This window comes from Camelus bactrianus, chromosome 35, assembly GCF_048773025.1.
Source record: "Camelus bactrianus isolate YW-2024 breed Bactrian camel chromosome 35, ASM4877302v1, whole genome shotgun sequence".
In the NCBI taxonomy this organism is placed as follows: domain Eukaryota; kingdom Metazoa; phylum Chordata; class Mammalia; order Artiodactyla; family Camelidae; genus Camelus; species Camelus bactrianus.
Window position 1 is genome coordinate 18,536,268 of NC_133573.1, and position 21,300 is coordinate 18,557,567.

The following is a 21,300-nucleotide window of genomic DNA, read 5'->3' on the forward strand; positions in this document are numbered from 1 at the left end:
AGAATTTCTTTAAAAGAATGTGAGAAATTAATATAAGACATTAAATTAAATGTATGAATCAAAGCACAGTGCAAAAAACACTAAAGATTAAAAAGATGTGATTTCTTCTGTTTCAAATCAAATAGTAAAGGCATTAGTTTAAAAAAAAGGCATGATTTTTCATTAAACTTACAAATTACTGTATCACTTAAGAGACAAAGATATTAAAATAAATGTTTGAAATATACATGGCTAAAAGTGTATATAACATCCATATTCTACAGATGAAAATGGAAAAATATGAAAAGTCATGAGTGGTCAGTTCACTAAAGAAATAAAAATAGTCAATAAAAATAAAAAACATTTTCAAAAATTTTCCTCCCTTCTAATCTGAAATGCAAATTGAAACACAATGCTATGTTCTGCCCATCAGATTTTGTACAAGTTAAAAAGATTTTTATTTATATTAAATGGTGCAAAGGGTGTGGAGAAAAGGATACTCTTATTCATTGGTGGATGTATATATTCTTGATAACAACCATTTAGAAGAAAATTCCTTAGTGTTAAACAATTCAGGTCTCACAGTGTCACTTTTAAGAATTTAGTCTTCATGTGGTAAAAGATAACATGTACAAGAATTTTAACGGCAGCGTTATTTTTAGCAATAGAGGCCAGGAAACAGCTAATGCCAATAGTAGGGAGGTAGCTGAATAAATTGCCATACTCTGATAAATTAGAAAACTGTAAACAGCCATTAACCTGAATACATTGACCTGTTCTGAGAAAGAAAGATCCACAATATATTAAGGGAAAGAAGACAGTTGCAAAAAGTTACGTACCATTTTTATAGAAAAAGCATGAATTTAAATACATAGAAGTGTAGTCATGGAATTTTAACAATGGTTACTTCTGGGAAGTGGGTTTGAGGTTTGAGGAAGAGATATTGACCTTTTTAAAAAACATTTTATCGGTGGTTATTTGTTGTTGTTTTTACATTTTAAAATTAACCAAGAAGAGGGGAGGGTGTAGCTTGGCAGTAGAGTGTGTGCTTAGTGTGCTAAAGGTCCTAGGTTCAATCCTTAGTACCTCTATAAAAAAATAATAATAATAATTAATAAATAAACCAATTACCTCCCCCCAAATAAAATAAATAAAATTACCCAAAAAATGTAAAGTTACTTTATAGATTCAATCCATTTTAATGACTTTATTTTTCATTTTTTGGGGGGGCATTTTAATGACTTTAATTACAAGTGTGTTGAAGTGACAGGCAAAGAACTGTTATAAAATAAGACTATAACTAGGATATACGGGGATAGTGTCAGAGTTTTGGTTCTTAGGCACTTCCCTTGTAAAAATTTAAAATCAGAAGTGAATGTGATATTGTTTCATTCAGTTTTCGTACAGTCTCGAGGTTTTAAAACTTTGAAGTCAAGGACAAGACGTCTCCAGTCCACCTCTGAAAGATTAGCAGAAACACAGCACACAGCACCATCATTTGTGAAGGTAATTAGATCTTTTTTGGTTGTTGTTGGAAAAAGCAGTAATTTTCAAGTTACTAAAAAGAACCTTCAATATCTGTTTTCTGTTTTTGGCTAATTTTCTTCCATCTTTCCATTTATGATAAAGGATTCATATTCTATGTAATCATAATACTTACAACTCCCCTGAGTGCCAAGCTTGTCTTTCCACTAGCCTGTTAGATATCTTGCTCTTTTTTTCCCTTATCAATCTACACCTGCTGATGTCTTCTTGTGTTAATAAATAGCATCCACCCTAGCTGGAAGCCTGGTGGTCCACTATGGTTTGTCCATCCTCTCCCACCTCTCACATCCATTAATCCTGTGATCCAGCCTCTTAAATATTTCTTAAATCTGTCTTCATCCACTGCATACCTAGACCATAATTATTTCTTGCCTAGATTACTCTACTAAACGCTCATTTAGTCTCCTTGCCTTTAGTCTTGCTGCCTTCAGTCCAGCCTCTAGACTGCCACCCACTGGACTGTCTAAAATGTATTAGTGTAATGGCTGTGTTCTTCTGCTTTGTTGTCAGACTTCTGCCGTGGTGTGTAGGGCATCTCATCATGTGGCATGCTGCCTATCGTTTTTCTGTTCTCATCTTTCAGTGTGCCGCCTCCTCTGTCCCCCTACCCACCTCCTCTCTTGGTGTTTTAAAGTCCTGTCAAACAAGATTGCTTATAGTTCTTGAGCTCTGTGAAGGCTGTTGTTTCAAGACTGTCAGGTTGTTCATGCTGTGTGTTTGCGCTCCCATTTTCTGGAAGACCTTTCCTGGCTTCTTAGGTAGCGTTTGTTTTACCACCATACCTCGTACCTCTAACATCATATCAGAATGATTTCAGAAGCTTAGTTCTTTGTGTGTCTCTCCCCAACAGACTAAAAACATTCAGATTATTTACCTTTACATCTTTAGAACTTATACGGGGCCAGGTCTGTGAAGGGTGCTCAGTAAACATTTAATAAATGGATGAGATTTTTCCTGAAGCAGAGATAAAGGAATGTGAACCTCAAGCCATTAGCACCCTAAGTTAACATGTGACCTGTTGACTGTTTTCAGTAGTTAATGGTCTTATTTAAGGGAGTTTCTTTATACTGACTGATGCAAGTATAGGGTCCATTGTTAGTTTCCTAGCCATTGATTATTTTGTTTGTTTGTTTTGCAGCGGGTAGGTAATTAGGTTTATTTAGTTAGTTTTTCGATGGAAGTACTGGGGATTGAACCCAGGACCTCATGCATGCTAAGCATGCGCTCTACCACTTGGGCTGTTCCCTCCCCACTAGCCATTGATTATTTATTGTTGAGTCTTAGCCTTATTTTTCACATTGACAATGAAAATTTTAAATTCTGGAATCTTAATGAATTTTTTTTGTGACTGGTTGTTGTATTTTGGGGGAGTGTTATCTATATAGTCAACCGATAACGTGTTATTTTGTATTTAGGGATTTCTTTTGCGGGACAGAGGATCAGATGTTGAGAGTTTGGACAAACTCATGAAAACCAAAAACATACCTGAAGCTCACCAAGATGCATTTAAAACTGGTTTTGCAGAGGGTTTTCTGAAAGCTCAAGCACTAACACAGAAAACCAACGGTAAGTTGATTTGACAGCATCCGTATTTGGGGAGGAACATCTGAAAGGAAGTCATAGTCCTACCTTTAAGTGTTACAATCACTTTTCTAACAATTATCCAACTCTTATAGGTTATATTCCATTGTATTTATGTCTTAAGCTGTGTGGGAGTGGAAATACCTGCTGGCAGTTGCACTTTTTCAAGTGAGATCAAAGTCAGTGATAGACCCAGGAAGGGCTTCATGACATTTTTGGTAACAGGTGCTGAAAATTCCAGAATTACAGGTGGTGAAATGTGATTACCATCAGCAACTTAATATTTGCACTGCATTGAGCAGTCATTTCTCACTGATGTCACTTGATTTGTCTTTTTCTTTTTTCTCTAGATTCTCTAAGAAGAACTCGCCTGATTGTCTTTATTTTGCTGGTAGTTGGCATTTATGGGCTCTTAAAAAACCCATTTTTATCTGGTAAAGGCTCTTTTTACTTACCTGATTTTTTTATCTTCTATATGCTTGTTTCCTTTTAATAATTAGTCTGTCTAAGACTCAGAGATAAGAAAATATTCATGTTTATAGTTCTCAGGTCTAGCTCTTTCATTTGGATTGGGTTACTTTGAGATTGTTTTTTGCAGTGAAATAGAAAAGTTTTAATCTCTTATATTGTGTACCATCTGTATTGTCAGAGGGCTTATTATATTTGCATTCTTTTGTAGATTATAAGAAAAATTCCTTTAAGTCACTTATAAATTCAGATTGCACTTGTTTTGAGAAAATAACTAATTTTTTTTTAAAGTTCTGAGTATTATGTACGAGTGAAAATGTTAGATCTACTTCTAGTAATGGTTAGTTCCCCAGACATTTAGATTCTAAAAACATGTGAAGAATTTTATAATAGCAGTACAGAGTAAAATAGTCAACTATTTCAAAGACACAATAATAAATTGAATTTATTAAAAGTGAACTTACATAGAAATATACTTTAAATGGAGTCCCATATTTTCTCAGTTTACCAGTCTAAAATGAATAGTGTCAGGTTTAAGCGATTCCAGTTGGTTTTTCAACTGCCATTCAGTTTTCACCCTGTGTTTTCTACTTTCTTTATGATGGATTACCTTAAGAAAAAAATGATACACAATTAAGAACATTGGGTGACCCAGATCAGGAACTTGCATATAGCCCCAGTTATTTTAAAAGTAATTAGTGGCATCAAACCTGAGATAAGGTTTTAACATCCAGGAATAGCCTTTTTATATCTAGATCTGCCTTGTCTTGTCTCCTTTTTTTTTTTTTTCCCTCAAAAAAAGAACCAGTAAAGGGATGATAGGAGATACCAGCAGGGTAGTGGAGGGGTGGGATGAGCTCTAATTTTTCTTTTATGTTTCTTAATTATGCATAATGGAGTTTGAGAACCATTGGTTTAAATTTCTATTACTAGATATAAGGAGAAGAGGAAAATTCTTAGTTTTAATTGGAAAGGCAAAGATGTCATTTTAATGTGAATCATTTATTCCTTGAACATGGTCTCAAAATCCAGGAGACCTAATTTCTCTCCTCATGCTATTTAAATACATGTGAACTTAGAGGGCTTTCTTACATCTAAATAATAAGGTGGTTAAAATTTTAGGAATCTATTAACTATGTAAATACTTTTTTTCTCTTCCCTTTAGTCCGCTTCCGGACAACGACGGGGCTTGATTCTGCTGTCGATCCTGTGCAGATGAAAAATGTTACCTTTGAGCATGTTAAAGGAGTAAGTTAAAAAGTTTACCTTGACCGCTACAAACATCTTCATTGTATTTTTTTATTCTAAAGGTTGAAATAATAGAAAATATATTTTGGTCTCTGCCCCCAGTTCCTGGTGCAGGGCTCCTAAAACCCTTGTTAATCTCCAAAGTGATAAGAGCCCTATGAGCATCTTTTGTTCTGCTGTTTGGTCTTTGAGCCTGGTTCGTGACACGGTGCTTCTCAGTCCCTTGTAGTTTCCTGGGGGATAGCAGTGTCTTTTGTTCTAATGGGGGGGCTCTGGGTGGGCTCCTGGATGAGTGCTGGTCACCAGAAAGGTCAAGCCATGATGAAAAGCTTGGAACTTTAACCTCCACTCTCTATTCTCCAGAGACGGGAGAGGGGCTGGAAATGGAGTTAATAATTGATCATGCCTGTGTGAGGAAACTCCCATAAAAATCCCGGCAGTTCAGGGTTCAGGGAACTTGCAGTTGGTGAACACATGGAGAGGTGAGGAGAGTAGTGTTTTCACAGAGGACATGGAAGCCCTGTGTTCCTTGCCCTGTGTCTCTCTTCCATTTGGCTATTCCTGAGTTACACCGTTTCATAATAAAGCAGTAGTCTGGTTACCTAAACTGTTTTCCTGAGTTCAGTGAGCTGCTCTAGCAAATGAATCAAACACAAGGAGGGTGGTATGACCCTCCAGTTGGTAGCCAGTTGGGTGGATGCACACATAACAACCTAGACTTGCGATTGGCATCTGTGGTCTATGAGTGTGTGTGTGGTGGTAAGTCTTGTGGGACTTTGGCCCAAATGTGTCTTTCATGTTTGCCCCTGCCCAGCGTACTTGAGTTTTCTCACCAAGAGCTGTTTAAGTTGTGTAATGTGAGGTTGCAGATTGACTGCAAGTATATTATTAGGCCAGTGTAATTTTAAATGAATAAATATATGAAAGTATACAAGCAGAGGTATTTTTAATTTACATTGATAGCAACATTTTTAAATTGAAGTTTCACCCACAGAAAAACTCTGGGTTTTTCATTCGTTTGTTTTCTGAAGGTTGAAATCTGGAGTGTTTACATCTACATTCCTTGGCAGAGCCACGTGGTATCTTTAAAGGGACTATTGCTTTCCAGCTCAGCGTGTTGCCTCCTCTGTTGTTTTCTATCTGGCCTGCTGCACTCATTTATTGATACCATTTTGCCCCTTGGAATTTGCCTTTGTGACTTCTGGTTATATGCTGACTGGGAAAATATGCTTACCATTTCTGATAGGCAGCTTTTGTAAATTTACATCAAAGTTTTAAAGTTGAGCTGATGTTCTGATTGCCATTTTTGTTGGCCAGAGTGTGCTTTATTCTTGCAAGGGATCACAACTCTGCAAGGTTTTATGTTTTGCAGATTAAGTCTTCTAAATTTTTTTTTGCTGTGACCATTTATAAAACAATATCAGTACACTATAGCTTAATTTTAGTCACTGTCTTTAGGCATCTGTTAGGAACTAAATCGTTTACAATCTAGTAGTAATCCTTTATCATGAAAATGACTGGCAGTAAGGATCAGGAGAAACGCTGTGTGTGTGTGTTTATAAAGGGACCTTTTTCTATACTTCCGTTGAAACAAAGAAAAAGCCAAGTTAATCTACAATTAAATTTGCAGTATTCAAAGAGGATGTCTTGGTAATCTAATCATTGTTTGAAATTATTTGGTAAATTGTATCACTTTAGGTGGAGGAAGCTAAACAAGAATTACAGGAAGTTGTTGAATTCTTGAAAAATCCGCAAAAATTTACTGTTCTTGGAGGTAAACTTCCCAAAGGTAAGACATCTTTCCTTTCCCATGGCTTGACAGAATACTGTAATATAGCACCAGTTTAATTTTTATCAGATATAACTGATTAACGTTAATTCTTAATTGCTATTTTACAAATAAATCCTCTTTCTGAACATACTGTTCTGTAATTTTTTTTTTTGGTAATTTAAAGTTTTGCTATAATTTCAAACTTTAAATAAATTGCAAGAATAAATAGTACAGAGAGCTCCCTCCATACTTTTAACCCAGACTCAAAAATTTTTTAACATTTTGTTCCATTTGCTCATTCACTTTCTTTATAAAGCATGTATTTTTTTAACCATTTACAAGTAAATAGTAGATGTCAGGCTCCTTTACCCCTAAATACCTCATTGTATATTTCCTCAGAATAAAGACATTCTCTTTACACAAACTTCAGTGCAGTTATTAAAATCAGGAAATTTAACATGGATCCAAAAATATTATCAAGTTCTCAGTCATGTTCAAATTTCAGCATTTGCCCCAATATGTAAACAGTATTTAAATGATACAGGAAAATTAGCTGTGGAGCAGATCCTGAAGTGAGTCATTAGTAGAGACAAACACATTTTGGCTATTTCAGAATATTGGTCATTCATGTGCCTTGAACTTCAAAGCTGCGTAAATTAATTGATAATTATTTGTTACAAGTTCATATCAGGCTTTATTTTTGTGTTTTAATTTGAACCATTCTCGTTTATTTTTTCTTTTAGGAATTCTTTTAGTTGGGCCACCAGGGACAGGAAAGACACTCCTTGCCCGAGCTGTGGCCGGAGAAGCCGATGTTCCTTTTTATTATGCTTCCGGATCGGAATTTGATGAGATGTTTGTGGGTGTGGGAGCCAGCCGTATAAGAAATCTTTTTAGTACGTTTTAGTGTATCTTTCCTATAGTACTAATTTCTCTGAATTTTAGCGGAAGAGGACTTCTTACCCTTTCTTTGCTGCTTGATTATGACTGCTAGTCGGCTGAAACGGCCGTCATGGGGTTGGGGTTCTGGTTCAGGTAACTTAGTGTGTGAGCTAAAACAGAACTGTGCTTTTGTTCCCCCCAGTTAGTCAGAAGAGCTCGTCAAAGTGTTGGATTGCTAGGTGAAGCTGGAGACTGCTGAAAACCTGGGTTTTTGTTTTGACTTTTGGATTTTTTGCGTGTGTTTTGTTTTGTTTTCACCTTACGTACCATTTCTGTAGTATGTATTTAAAGAGTATTAGCCTCAAACCTTATGTATAGGGTTTGTATAGCTAGGAAGAATGAATACTCAGTGGTACAGTTTTTTTTCCTTCTGAGGCTTCTGTTCTTAAATCAGTTAAAAAAGACCCCCTTTTGTATATTTTTTTCCCCATTGAATATCTTGATGGCTTTTTAACAGTCTTACTGGTTTTTAAATATTTATATGATTTTATTTTAAGTATTGATTTTATTAAACTTATTTGAATCTTATTAAACTTATTTGAATCTTTTCTGTCTTTTTAGGGGAAGCAAAAGCAAATGCCCCTTGTGTTATATTTATTGATGAATTAGATTCTGTTGGTGGGAAGCGAATTGAATCTCCAATGCATCCGTATTCACGGCAGACTATAAATCAACTTCTCGCTGAAATGGATGGGTAATTGAATCTTCCTCTGTCTTTGGAATATGGTGATATATTCGGTAGCACTCGCAAGAGAGGAAAAATTTTGTTTATAGGCAGCAGAGTAGTCCCTCATGCAAGAAGTGATGACAAGCTATTTTAAATATTGTATTACTTTCATTGCTAATGCAGTAATTGATAATTGATGTATCAACTCCTCTTAAATTAAAAAATATATTTTTCATTTACTGTAGTATGACAGGAAGGCAATGATTCCGGCTGAAACTAGTAGTCTTTTTGGAGATGTAAAGGGAGAGTACACTTGTTTGTGACTAGCTTTATGTGTTGCTGCATATTAAAAGCTTGCATCAGTGTTCATAATTCAAAAGAAGTGGTGGGGTTGCTTTGAAAGAAGCAAAAATATTAACATCATGTAAGACGTTCTGAAAGTCTAGGAACAGGGGGGAGGGTATAGCTCAAAGTGGTAGAGTGCATGCTTAGCGTGCAGGAGGTCCTAGGTTCAATCCCCCAGTACCTCCTCTAAAAATAAGTAAATAAACCTAATTACCCCCCCCAAACACTTAAAAAAAAAGGAAGAAAGTCTAGGAACAAATAATTTGAATTAGTAAACTTGAATAATTTTTCAAAAATTAGTCAGGGACTCAAGCTTTTTGTGTCAGGTCATTTCTTCCTAAGTAGAAAAATTATCATGAAGGTATGTAACCACAGATGATTTGGCGATTTATGATTAACAGTTTTATTGAAGTGCACTGGCCTTTTAAAAAACAAAAAACAATTAGAGATGTCTTATCATTTTGGGCATTAAAAAGATCAATCCCTTTTCTTCACCGTTAATAAGGTTAATGATAAACAGTTGTGTATAGAGCTTTTCTGTGTGTGTTATTTTAATTTCCAGTGAAAAGGTACTTTTTTTTTTAATAGGTTTAAACCCAATGAAGGAGTTATTATCATAGGAGCCACAAACTTCCCAGAGGCATTAGATAAGTAAGTATTAAAATTTTTGTGAATTACTGATGTATTCTAGAACAATGATGACTTTGAAAACATTGTGCTAAGTAAAGGAAGCTTGTCACAAAACATAATAGATTGTATGATTCTTTTTATATGAAATGTTCAGAATAAGCAAATTCATAGCAACAGATACTAATTTAGTGCTTGCCAGAGGTTGGGGAAAATGGGAATGACTGCCAATGGAAATGGGTTTCTTTTGGCTGGGGGAACTGGGGAGGGAATAAAAATACTCTAAAATTAGATTGTGATGATGATTGGACAACTTTGAATGTAATAAAAACGACTGGATTATCCACTGCAAATCCTGTGACACATGAATTGTATATCAGTAAAGCTGCTGAAAGAATCTTCTCACAACTTAATTATCTCAGATTTTGGGGGGGGCGGTGGATGGAAAGCATTTTTAGAATAAAATTTACTATAGTTTAAAGTTTTTGTTGGTTTTATTATATAGAAGTTATTCATATTTTCATTTGATCTAATAGTTCTTGCCTAAGGCTCTAGTTTAACATTTTATACTTAGTGCAGTAAGATAGATGTGTGGCTGTCATAATAGACTGCTGTGGAATTACACGTTCCTTGACTGGCTGACTCACGTGTTTTGTCTCTGCAGGCTTGTGTCACACACTTATTTTTATGAACCTTTGTTCTGCCTTCTGGTTATTGAAACTGTTACTTGAGCCATGTTTTACAAGGCACTAATCTGAATACTTATGTTTAGAGTAAATATGGGTTCCCATTGTCTTTCCATCTTCTCTTCAGTATACCAGTCGTATTTAACTTGACCTTCAGCACAGTCAGCTTATTAACTTACATTTCCTTTCTGTGTTCTCCCTTTAGTGCCTTAATACGTCCTGGTCGTTTTGACATGCAGGTTACAGTTCCAAGGCCAGATGTAAGAGGTCGAACAGAAATCTTGAAGTGGTATCTCAATAAAATAAAGTTTGATCAGTGTAAGTCTAATTCTGTGATGCAGACATTATCTTTATAAAATGGTAATATATCAATCCACCCTGTTTGTGGTCCTTACTCAGGACATCTTAAAAAACAAGTTCATTTAAATGTCTTTTTTTCTCTCCTTTTATTTGTTGTTAGTGTATAACCAGAGATTCTGTCATTTTGAAGCCTGATTCGAAAGGACTTTTTCTTTTGAGTATTGAGACAGATAATACTTGATGAATCTCTATATAAATGTTTTTTAGATGAATATAAAATATAAAACAATAGAAACACCGGTGTATTATGAGTACAGAACCTCATGATATAGTCAGTCACTTTGGGGCAAAAGAGAGGAAGCAAAGTATAAAACAAAATGCATGGAAATATTATGGACCCACCTGAGTAGTAAAAGCAGCTGTTAAATCTGCAGTATTTTCAAAGATAACCTGAATCAATTCATAAAACCAAGTATGTTTCCTATAATAAGGGGGATTTTTATGTCCAAAGTTATTTCAGGATGAAATTCTGAAAACAAAATGTTGTCTAGGAATGTGCTTTTTCAATTTGTAGTTAGGCCAGTAACTACGTAAGATTTATCAATCATTATCTGGAGGCTCTACCTTCCTTTGTTTTTCGTAAAGTTATTTAAATTTAAGAACTTTCGTGATTTGTCCCAATGACAATTTTAGTGGTACATTTAATAGGAATTTTGGCTTTTTCCCCTTAGAATGTGGTAAAGTAAGCTTACTTTTTAGTTTTATTAAGATAAATTTTTAAATTATAGTTCACAAATTGGCTGTTTTCTGTTTTCTTTTGGAATGTGAGTTTTTGTGAAGAGCTTTTTATTAACTCTTTTTGAACTTTTGTGTTGTGTTCTGTCTTCATATAGCTGTTGATCCAGAAATCATAGCTCGAGGTACTGTTGGCTTTTCTGGAGCAGAGTTGGAGAATCTTGTGAACCAAGCTGCACTGAAGGCAGCTGTTGATGGAAAAGAAATGGTTACTATGAAGGAGCTAGAGTTTTCCAAAGATAAAATCCTAATGGGTAGGTTTTCTTTCTTTTTTTTTTCCCTCCTGTCTTAATACTGTTTATTATGTCAGAGAAAAAATTACTAATTTTGAGAGAAAGTTTATTAAAAAGAAAGGTACAGAAACATGCAAATACATATTCAAACATAGCAACATAGTTTGGCTTCTTACAGAAGAATGTATTATAACTTACACTCTGTGGGAGGCATGAGTGCCCGTATTTTTCCTTGTATCTGATACTGCTGGTAAAAGAGTAGTCAACTTTACTGTTTTTCAGTATTTAATTTTTATTTTAAATCTTAAGTTGGCTTCAAAACAGGTTAGTTATGATATTCCTGTTAAATTAGAAGTTTATTTTCTAGAAATAGAATTAAGCTTTCCCTTTTGATGTAAGGATAAAAATGAAAGCTCTGACAGTTTTGGTTTTCAGTTGACAAATGGTGGTTTACACGTGTAGAGTGGAGTCTACTCACTTTTTAAACTTTTACACTGTTTAAAAATATTTATTAATGATACTAAATTACATTACTCTAGGAATGACTCTGAGACAGATGGGTTTCATTCATTTAAATATACCTTCCTAATGGAGTGTTTCAACTTTTATTCTTAGGGCCTGAACGTAGAAGCGTGGAAATTGATAACAAAAATAAAACGATCACAGCGTATCATGAATCTGGTCATGCTATTATTGCATATTACACTAAAGATGCAATGCCCATCAACAAAGCTACAATCATGCCACGAGGGCCAACACTTGGACATGTAAGTATCTTTAGTTTTTCTTTTCTCTCAAATAGTACTCTTTAGGAGCTTATGTAGGAGTTTCTGATGAAAACATTTAAAAAGAAAATTTACTACTTCCTAAGTTTATTGATACTTTCTTCTTTAACTTTCTCAACTGTCTTGAAATCAGACATAGTGTGAAATGTATCTGCTAATAAAGCATATCCTTAATATTTCAGATAATATATTTACATTATGAAATTTAATTCGGGAATGAGAGCAAAAAGTTATTAAATACATAGTTGCTTTTTTCCCCTCAGAAGAAATTATGTATCATAGTGGCTGGTTTAATCGTTTTTCTAAGATTTTTCTCATTGAGTACAACTTTTGTTTTCATATCTTTCTAATTATAGAGGTTTTAAACATTTTTGTGCAACAAGGAACAAAACAGTTGTATTGCAGCATTAGCTACTTATTTATAAAATGTACTTCTGCTTGATAAAGAGTGTTCCTTGTTTAGATGGTGTCAGAAACATCTCTGAGCTTTCAGCATCATGTATTGAGTAAGGTCATGAGAGACAAATGATAATTCAGGTTATTAATATAAGTGTTTCAAAACCGTGTCTGAATTTTTTCTTTGTTTTTTACTTGTCTAGGTGTCCCTGTTGCCTGAGAATGATCGATGGAACGAGACCAGAGCTCAGCTGCTCGCCCAGATGGATGTCAGTATGGGAGGAAGAGTGGCTGAGGAGCTTATATTTGGAGCTGATCACATTACAACAGGTTGGCTGCAAAGAATGACATTTGTTCAGATTGTGTTTATTGGTTTAAAGTTTTTTTTTTAAACTTGAGTTCTGTGTATATTTTTAAATTCCAGGTGCTTCTAGTGATTTTGATAATGCAACCAAAATAGCCAAGCGGATGGTCACCAAATTTGGAATGAGTGAAAAGGTAATAGCTAATTTTAATCCTTCTCACGTATCAAATGATGATGTGCCAGGTCTCGTCATGAGAAAGCATTCTCGTTAAAAACTGGTAGATTTTCCCCGTCTCATTCCAAATGGATTTGACGAAGCTTACTCTAAACTAAACGTTTTTTCCTTTATTTAAAAAAGTTAAATTAAATTAATTTTTTTGGCTGGAGGAGGTAATTAGATTTATTTATTTATGTTTAGAGGAGGTACTGGGGATTGAACCCAGGACTTCGTGCATGCTAAGCATGCACTACTGCTTGAGCTATACCCTCCCCTCTAAACATTATTTTCTGATAAATAAAATGTAACACTCTTTCCAGTCTTAGCTGCTCAGTAACAGTTATTATTTCATGGATTAATCAAATGATAATACAAATTCTTTAGCCTTTTCTGTTCACGCGACATCAAAGGCCTGCCTGTTGAGCTTGCCCTTTCCACGTATTTTGCATTCCTACATTATCACCGTGGCTCCATGAAGCAATTCCAGTCCTCTGAATTGTGGATTTCTGGACTTAGAATAGCTGCTAAGCTTTTCTAAGAAGGTACTCAGAACCAAACTGAAGATTTAAAATTTTCCCTTGCTTGTACTTTTTAGTATTAGACTTTCAGGAAAATAATGAAATTTTTTGCCCTCAAGGGCATATTTACATTGTAATTTTTCCTTGCTCCCATGATACTTACTTCCTTACTTATAGTACTTCCTCTGTTATGTACATTAGTGTTGGAGGTTTTCCTGTTCAGTTTCTTTCTTTTCATTGATTTTAGCTTGGAGTTATGACCTACAGTGATACGGGGAAACTGAGTCCAGAAACTCAATCTGCTATTGAACAGGAAATCAGAATCCTTCTGAGGGTAATGATCTTTTTTTTTTATGTTTATTTATCTGTTTATTCAAAATGTGCGTAAATATATAAGTTCCTATGTTCTTTAGAGATGTCACTATATCTAATAAAGTTAATAGGTGGACCATTGCCACCATGATTAAAAAGTGTCATAGCTGGATCTTTGATGGAGACTGGAACCTCTGGTCATAGATTGGATCTTTATTTTATTCTGGCCACAGGCTAAGAACGGTTTATATCTGTGATTTAAATATTCAGTTCTACTTCAGCTATAAAACCCTAAGAGGTATTAGGATGAAAGACATTGATTACTTGATTATCTTGCTTTCCCACTCTGACATACTAATACTATTATTTGCTTTATGCCTGGCAGTGTCCAAATGCTGAGAATACAGAGTAGGCACAACAAAGGAATGTGTAAGAGTAAAATCAGTGAGATCACAGTTAATCGGTACTGTGAGTCTGGTCATGGTATAATTGTTGCTTGGATTAGGGTGGTGAAAGTCAACCTTGAGAAATGTGGATGCATTCAGAAGATACTCATGTAGTAGAATCAGCATACCTATGTGATGTTTTGGCTGGGAGAGCAGCGAACATAAAGCTGTTTTTTAGATTTCTGCCTCATGCAGCAGTGTGTTGTTTGTGCCATCCACTGAGAAGACACTGGAGATGGGCCACGGCTGCGAAGTGGGTAGATCATGAGTTGAATTTGAGGCATCTTAGTGAAGACTTCACGTTGGGAGAGATACATGGGTCTGGAGCTTAGTGCAGAGGTTGAAGGTTTTCCATTTGGATGTGCATGAAGGCAGGTCTTCAATGGAGAGGGAGACCGAGCTGAGTACCCGAAGCCTTTAGTGAGCGAGGACTGTGATTCAGGTAGTTGATGGCGCTTGAAGGGTTGGGTAGGGCTGTAGTCAAGTGGTAGGAACTTCGGAGGAGTAGTGCTGATAGAAGAGAATTAGATACTGGAATGGGCTGGAAGTGGTGAAGGGAACAAATAGCTCACCTTTTTACCCAGAAGTATCTAGGTAAGAGTGAGTAAGTAAATGCCACTGGAGGGCTTAGAGAAAGCAGTCTCCCTGAGAGGACCAAGTTTTGATTAACTCAAGGAGCAAAAAAAAATGCTTTAGAGTAGTTTGAGATGGAAAGTTTATGTAACAGGAAGGTTTAGTTGTTTCAGAAGAGAAAGAGTCCGCCGGTCCGGAATCTTCATTCTCTCCCTACTCCCTGTGTTACTCTGAGTAAATTGTCTCTACTGTGCAAATACTCTTTCTTTGTTATAATACTTTCTAAAAATTCAGAGAACAGAATAGCAACAATTGAGTCATTTCCTCCTGGAGTGGCCGATTGGAAATGCAGTAGGTACTGTTTCCAGTAGATAGCGAGCTTACGTTGTTACGAACTATCATGTTAGGTTCAAATGTGTGAGACATGAAAGGCATGAAACCTAGGGCAGGGGGAGGGTCTAGCTCAGTGGTAGAGCACATGCTAAGCATACACAAGGTCCTAGGTTCAATCTCCGGTACCTTCATGTAAAAAAAAGCATGGAACCTAATAGGAGTCTCATATGTTATAAAGTAAGGGCTTCATTCCAAGAAAGTTTTTAAAGTATTAAACTATAATTAGTAATTTATCCTTGCTTTTTAGCTGTAATATTCCATCATGTATTTCTTATATTTTGTATATTTTCTTTAATTTGATTATTTACTTGAACATAATGGCTATGTTCATAATGTCTAATGATTGTATCATGTTTATATGAACTGTTGGCTTCTTGGTGTTGGTAAATTCATTTTTACATTTTCTACCCAAAATATGATTAGATATTGAGATATTGGGACATTGTACAGGCAAATGTTGTGACACTGCCAAAAATGAACTGTTATTCCTGCCGTTGTTCATAAGCTGATACACTTAATTCAGACTCACCTTGGAAAGAAGGTTGAAGAATTTAAGTGACAAATTCAGAGTAGGTTATTAAAAAAATTCAATGGGTGAAAATCAAGGATCATCTGTAATGATACTGTGTTACAGTTGTCATAAATAGATAAGTGAGTGTGTTACCAAATATAAGAATGGAAAGGTATATCTTTTCTGGCCGTTCTAGATTGAATAAATTGATAAAATCTCAGGAGGCAAAAGGAACAAACTCCCTTCTGTTTTACGTTGTATCTTGAATAGAGAGATAGGTTTCTATGTTCACAGACCCTATTTAGAAAGCAGATAAATACAATGTATAATTTCTTTATTTCTTAAGTAGTTTTTTGTCTGAGTGGTCCTCAGTTATCCATACGATAGATTTTGAGGTTAAAAATACAACATTTCAAAGTATGAAAGAGTTATCTTTAGGGAACCAAGCTTTTAAATGCTTTTATCTTTTATAAATCGAAATCAATAGATTTCTTTCCTTTTCTCTTATTTTTTTTAGGGTACACAAAGGTTTTTTTTTCCTCTTTTATGATTTTTCCTTCTAAGATTTGTGCCTCTTACATACCTGCTTTGTATTTCAGGAGTCATATGAACGAGCAAAGCACATCTTAAAGACTCACGCAAAAGAGCACAAGAATCTCGCAGAAGCTTTATTGACCTATGAGACTTTGGATGCCAAAGAGATTCAGATTGTTCTTGAGGGGAAGAAGTTGGAAGTGAGATGATAGCTCTTGGAATGGATGCATTGCTGTTACTATTGCAAGAAGATAAGTAGCATTGCAGTAGTCTTGTTTTGCAATGCTTTTCTCCCATTCTTGACTTGGTATCACTCAAGGGTGTGAAACATTTTGTCAATCTTCTGTCACATTTACCGAATTTTATTACTCTCATGATGGACACCTACTTCAGACAGCAAATTTATTAAAGAAAATAAAGAACTATCAGGATTGAAAACAGTTTGAGAAATGTCAATCAGTTATTGAGTTGAAAATAAGTAATGATTTTATGGTTGGTTACAGTGCTAGATGTGAATAGAAATTGTGCCTTTGGCTCTTGGGAAGTATGTTTCCTTAGCGAAGTAAAGTTCTTGAAGGAGTCTATTTCTAGATAGTACTATTTATCTTTGATAAAGAAATGATGCTGTTTGGCTGTTGGTAAATCATATATCTACATACATCAGTGAAAACTTCATTAAGATGCATTTAATTACACTCTGGATTGACCATATGTAAAATTTTTTTAAATCTGAGAGTAGAGAATTGTGAACCTACAGATGCAATCAGAATTTAAATGATTATAACCTTTTAAAAATGCAGCTTGCATTTTCATGTTTTTTTTTAAATGACTATCACTCTCAAAATGAAGTTTATTTCAGAGCAGCAGTATTTTGTTAAAAAACAAGTGACACAACCCAAATTCTGAATAACTATGTAATTATGCTTGGCATTGAAACCAAAATAAAACCAAAAACTCAGTCCCCTTCGGAGTGAACTTTTGAATTACTCTGTGTAGAAATGGAAAGTTGTGTTTATTTTTCATTCAGATTTTGTGAATATGGATGTGTTCTTACAAGATTTACAGATGACTTTATTTAACTCAATAGAAAAATTCTTTTAGAGGACATTGTATTGGTTTTTATACCCAAGTGATATTCTTGAAGTGATTTTATTAACATTACTTACAGTTTTCTAGTAACTTTGAAGCTGTATATGGTCTTCACTGAGGTTGACAGAGGGAGCTTGCTACATGATATTCCTGGGTTTTTTTTGTTTGTTTGTTTGTTTGTTTAAAATTTTGATGTACTTTCAAACTTAGAGAAACATTACAAGAATAATACAAGGCACTCCCATATTCCATTGATTCAGATTTACCGTTTGTTTTCATTTGTTCCAGTTTTTTATTGCAACTTCTCCCTCCCTCCTCTCTGTGTATATATTGTGTATGTGTGTACATGTCTTTGTGTAGACACGTTTTCATTTCTCTTGGGTAGACTTCTAGAAATTGCTGCATGATGTAGTGAGTTTGTTTTAACTTTTTAAGAACCTGATGAACTGTTTTGAAAGTAACTAATTTTATGTTCCAACTACCGATGTATGAAGGGTTCCAGTTTCTCCATATCTTGCACAGTGCTGCTTATAGTCTTGTCTTTTTGACAGAGCCATTCTGTTAGTGGGTATGAAGTAGAATCTCATTGTGGATTTAATTTTACATTTCCCTAGACTAGTGATTTTCAGCATCCTCTGCTAGGCTGTTGGTCATTTGTATGTCTTTAGAGAAACGTCCATTCAGATCCCACTTTTATGTGAAGACAAGTCCTTTATCACATGGATCTTGGTTTTTTTCTTTGTTTTTTATCTAGTCTGACAATCTGTAATTTTTTTTTTACTTTTTTTTTAGCAAGAGAAGAAATAATTTACTACTTGAGCAGCAAGTAAGGAAAACAAAGCAGTGTCTCCCTGAACAGCAAGATTGGGGAAGGTTTAAGCTGAGGGTACATGTGTCTTCATAAAGGGGCTTGAGCAGAGGAGAGTTCAGCATAGAATCGGGGCAGAGGTTGACAGAGTCCAGGCTTTAGTTGATTGAAGTCATGAGGGTCAGAAAAGGTCAGCATCATCGTTCCTTAGCTTCCAGCCAGCCTTGGGTCTCAGCGAGGAGTTACCATCCTCCACTTGGTTGGGGGCCTTAGTTCCTGCAGAACTCAAAGCAGTCTGTGTAATTTGAATAGGGTATTTAGTTCATTCATAGGTAATATTGATATTGTTGCTTTTCTGTCTGCCATTTTGCTGTTTATTTTCTGCTTTTCTCATATCTAAAGAGATCCTTCTGTTCCTCCTCTTTTGAGTTATGTCTTAGCAGTTGCTCCAGGGATGACAGTATCCATCTTATCACTCCTAATCACAGTCTGCTTCAAAGTAATACACATACATCTCTGGCAAAAGTAACTTTGTCCCAGTATATCTCCTTTTCTTCTCTTCTTTGTGCTATTGTTGTGTTGCATCTGTATGTGTTACAACACTCAACAATACAGTGACTTAACTATACTCTATAATCTTAAAGTCCTTAGTCTTTATATGGGAATATATTTTGCCTTTTTTTAAAGAATATTTTTGCTGGATATAGAATACATGGTTAACAGTTTAATCACTTTGAATATGTCATCCCACAGACCCCTGACTTCCATTATTTTTGGTGAGAAGTCAGCTGTTAATGATAATTTTGGTCTCATTTTCTGACAAGTTGTTTTTCACTTGCTGCTTTCAAGATTTTTTTTTCTTTAGCCTTGTGTTTAACAGTTTGACTATGATGTGAATAAGTGTGGGTCTCCTTGAGTTTTTCTTACTTGGGGTTTGTTGAGCTTCTTGGGTCTGTAGACTAATGTTTTTTTTACCAGACTTGAGAAGTTCTTTGCAATTACATCTTCAGACATACATTTTTTGCCCCCTGTCTCTCTTCTTCTGGGGTCCTCTTTTTACATGTGTTGGTATACTTGATGTTAATCTGGTCTCTGAGGCTTTGTTGGTTTTCTTCATTGCTTTTCTCCCTCTCCAGATTGATTACTTTTCTGTTGATTTTTTTCTTCAAGTTCACTGATTCTTCTTTCAACTGGATTTTTCATTTCAGGTATGTATTTTTCAGCTCCGAGTTTCCATTTGGTTCTTTCATATAATTTGTATCTCTATTTATATTCTTTGTGCTTTGCATCGTTTTCATCACAGCTTTCATTAATTCTTTAAACTTCCATGCGTTCTTTCAACATGTTCATAATAGCTGCTTTTAAGTCTTTGCTGACTCCAGCACCTGGAGGTAACTCAGCTTCTCTTGAATGCTCTTCTTCCTTGGTCAGGGTGTACTTTCTTCTTTCTTTGCTTTGTAGTCTTGTTGAATTTCAGATAATGTAGCAATGCTAATTCTGAATTTTTCCCCAGAGGGTGGTTCTTGTTTTGTTTAGTAACTTGCCAGCAGTAAATCTGTGAAGTCTGCCCACTACAGTGTGCAGCCACTGATGTCACTGCTCATTTTTAAAACGTTGAATCTTGCTTCCTAAGGGTTGCTGCTGTGACTGCATAGCTTAGCATTTAGCCAAAGGTTGGACAGAGGTTGTGTTCAGACCCCGTCAGTCAGGCCTCCACTCTGCTGATGCATCTGTGTGGGCGGCAAGTACATTCACTGTTCAGGTCATTTTCAAGTCTGCAATGGTCTTTGCTTTCTAGTGGGGTTTTTTTGCTTCTCCTTTGTGCACACATGCAGGCTTTGGCAACCGTAGGGATGTGGATGGCTTGAACCAGTTTCAGTTTCTTGGCATGCCTGAATGTCTGGAGGATACTGAGTGCTTATCAAACCCAGATGCTGTCTGACCTCCCAGAACTTCCAGGGAAATACCTGGCTGCCCTGTTGCTTGCCCCAAACAGGACTACAACCTTAGAGAACCCTGTTTGCTTACCCCAGAGCTCACCAGTGTAACTTACAATGCATCAAGTCAGATGAGCCCCTTCTGGCAGGGGCAGCAAGCCTTGTTCCCAGGGTCTGCCGTCGCCCTGGTTGAGTTGCTGCACCTGTAGACCTGGCAGGGGCTGTGGCAGAAAAGAATCCCTCAGGCTCACCCCGTTCTCGCCTGAATGTCAGGGGTTTTCATGAATAAGCACCTCTTAGTTTGTTGCAGATCTTCAGTTAATTTCCAGAGTGCTGAAATGGTTGTTTTATTAAATAATTTTTCTAGATTTATAGCTGTTTTTTTCAAAATCAAGGTGGTTTATCAACCTCCTCACCATACCATGCAGAAAGTGAATTTCTCCAACTTATTTTGAATCACATTCCAACCAAATCAGTCTAATAACGATGGGCTTAGAGAGGACTTATAAACTTTCAAAGCTATCCATTCAAAGCTACCAAAATGCCAGAGTTTTACAAGGAGCCTATATCTATTAAATTGATTACTTTGGGTAATTGATACATGTTTTATTTTCAGATATTCTTTGTATTTGTTCATACTCATTTTAAAGTGAATACTGAGTTATTACAATCTGGCTAGTTACAAGCATATTTCTTAATGTAAGAATGTAATATTTTAATAAAATATATTGGAATTTAGACTTGATCTTTGGATTGAAAAAATAACATCTAGTCGTGGGCATAAAATTTGGAGTTGATACATTGAACTGAGTGTTTTATTTCTATGCAAATTCTCACCTGTCTCCATTCTATCACATGAATCCCCTTTCTTTTAGGTGAGAATGTGATATCACCTGCCTCCCACCCCCCCGCTTTTAACACAGAGACTTAATTTAGTTATATATCAGTGCTTCGTATGGGAATAGAATGGGTGGCTAATCTGTTATGAATTTGAGAATGCATTTTATGAATAAAAGAAATTACAGAGCTGCCAAAGAGGGATGGTGAGAGGGATAGGTCATAAAACCCAGTTTGGAGAGCTTGATATGGATCTTCTGCAGTTCTGGGAGCAGGTGTCTCACTCACACCCAAGAAACCCGGAACGTGAGAGAGCTGGTAAGTTACTTTGGCTCAGAAAGGGAGAAGAACTGCCGGTGTGTTGAGACTGCTTTGCTCGCTCAGCATCTGCTTTGAGAAAGACTGAGTGCTTATGTGGGACCAGATGTTGGTCAAACGTGGAAGAAAGTGAGC

The 21,300-nt window shown here is 35.7% G+C and overlaps 1 protein-coding gene across 1 annotated transcript in view; it reads left to right on the plus strand.

The window, feature by feature from the left end:
- The window catches only part of YME1L1 (YME1 like 1 ATPase), a 32,331-nt gene extending 11,583 nt beyond the window's left edge, over positions 1-20,748 (plus strand). The window contains exons 5-19 of the mRNA XM_010967941.3: positions 1,376-1,485; positions 2,940-3,090; positions 3,456-3,539; positions 4,739-4,821; positions 6,520-6,610; positions 7,336-7,488; positions 8,096-8,228; positions 9,135-9,197; positions 10,065-10,177; positions 11,053-11,208; positions 11,803-11,954; positions 12,572-12,698; positions 12,793-12,866; positions 13,655-13,741; positions 16,242-20,748. Coding sequence (XP_010966243.1) covers positions 1,376-1,485; positions 2,940-3,090; positions 3,456-3,539; positions 4,739-4,821; positions 6,520-6,610; positions 7,336-7,488; positions 8,096-8,228; positions 9,135-9,197; positions 10,065-10,177; positions 11,053-11,208; positions 11,803-11,954; positions 12,572-12,698; positions 12,793-12,866; positions 13,655-13,741; positions 16,242-16,385 — 1,721 coding nt within the window. The 3' untranslated portion in view covers positions 16,386-20,748. The remainder of the gene's footprint in view (positions 1-1,375; positions 1,486-2,939; positions 3,091-3,455; positions 3,540-4,738; positions 4,822-6,519; positions 6,611-7,335; positions 7,489-8,095; positions 8,229-9,134; positions 9,198-10,064; positions 10,178-11,052; positions 11,209-11,802; positions 11,955-12,571; positions 12,699-12,792; positions 12,867-13,654; positions 13,742-16,241) is intronic.
- The last annotated feature ends 552 nt before the right edge of the window (positions 20,749-21,300 follow it).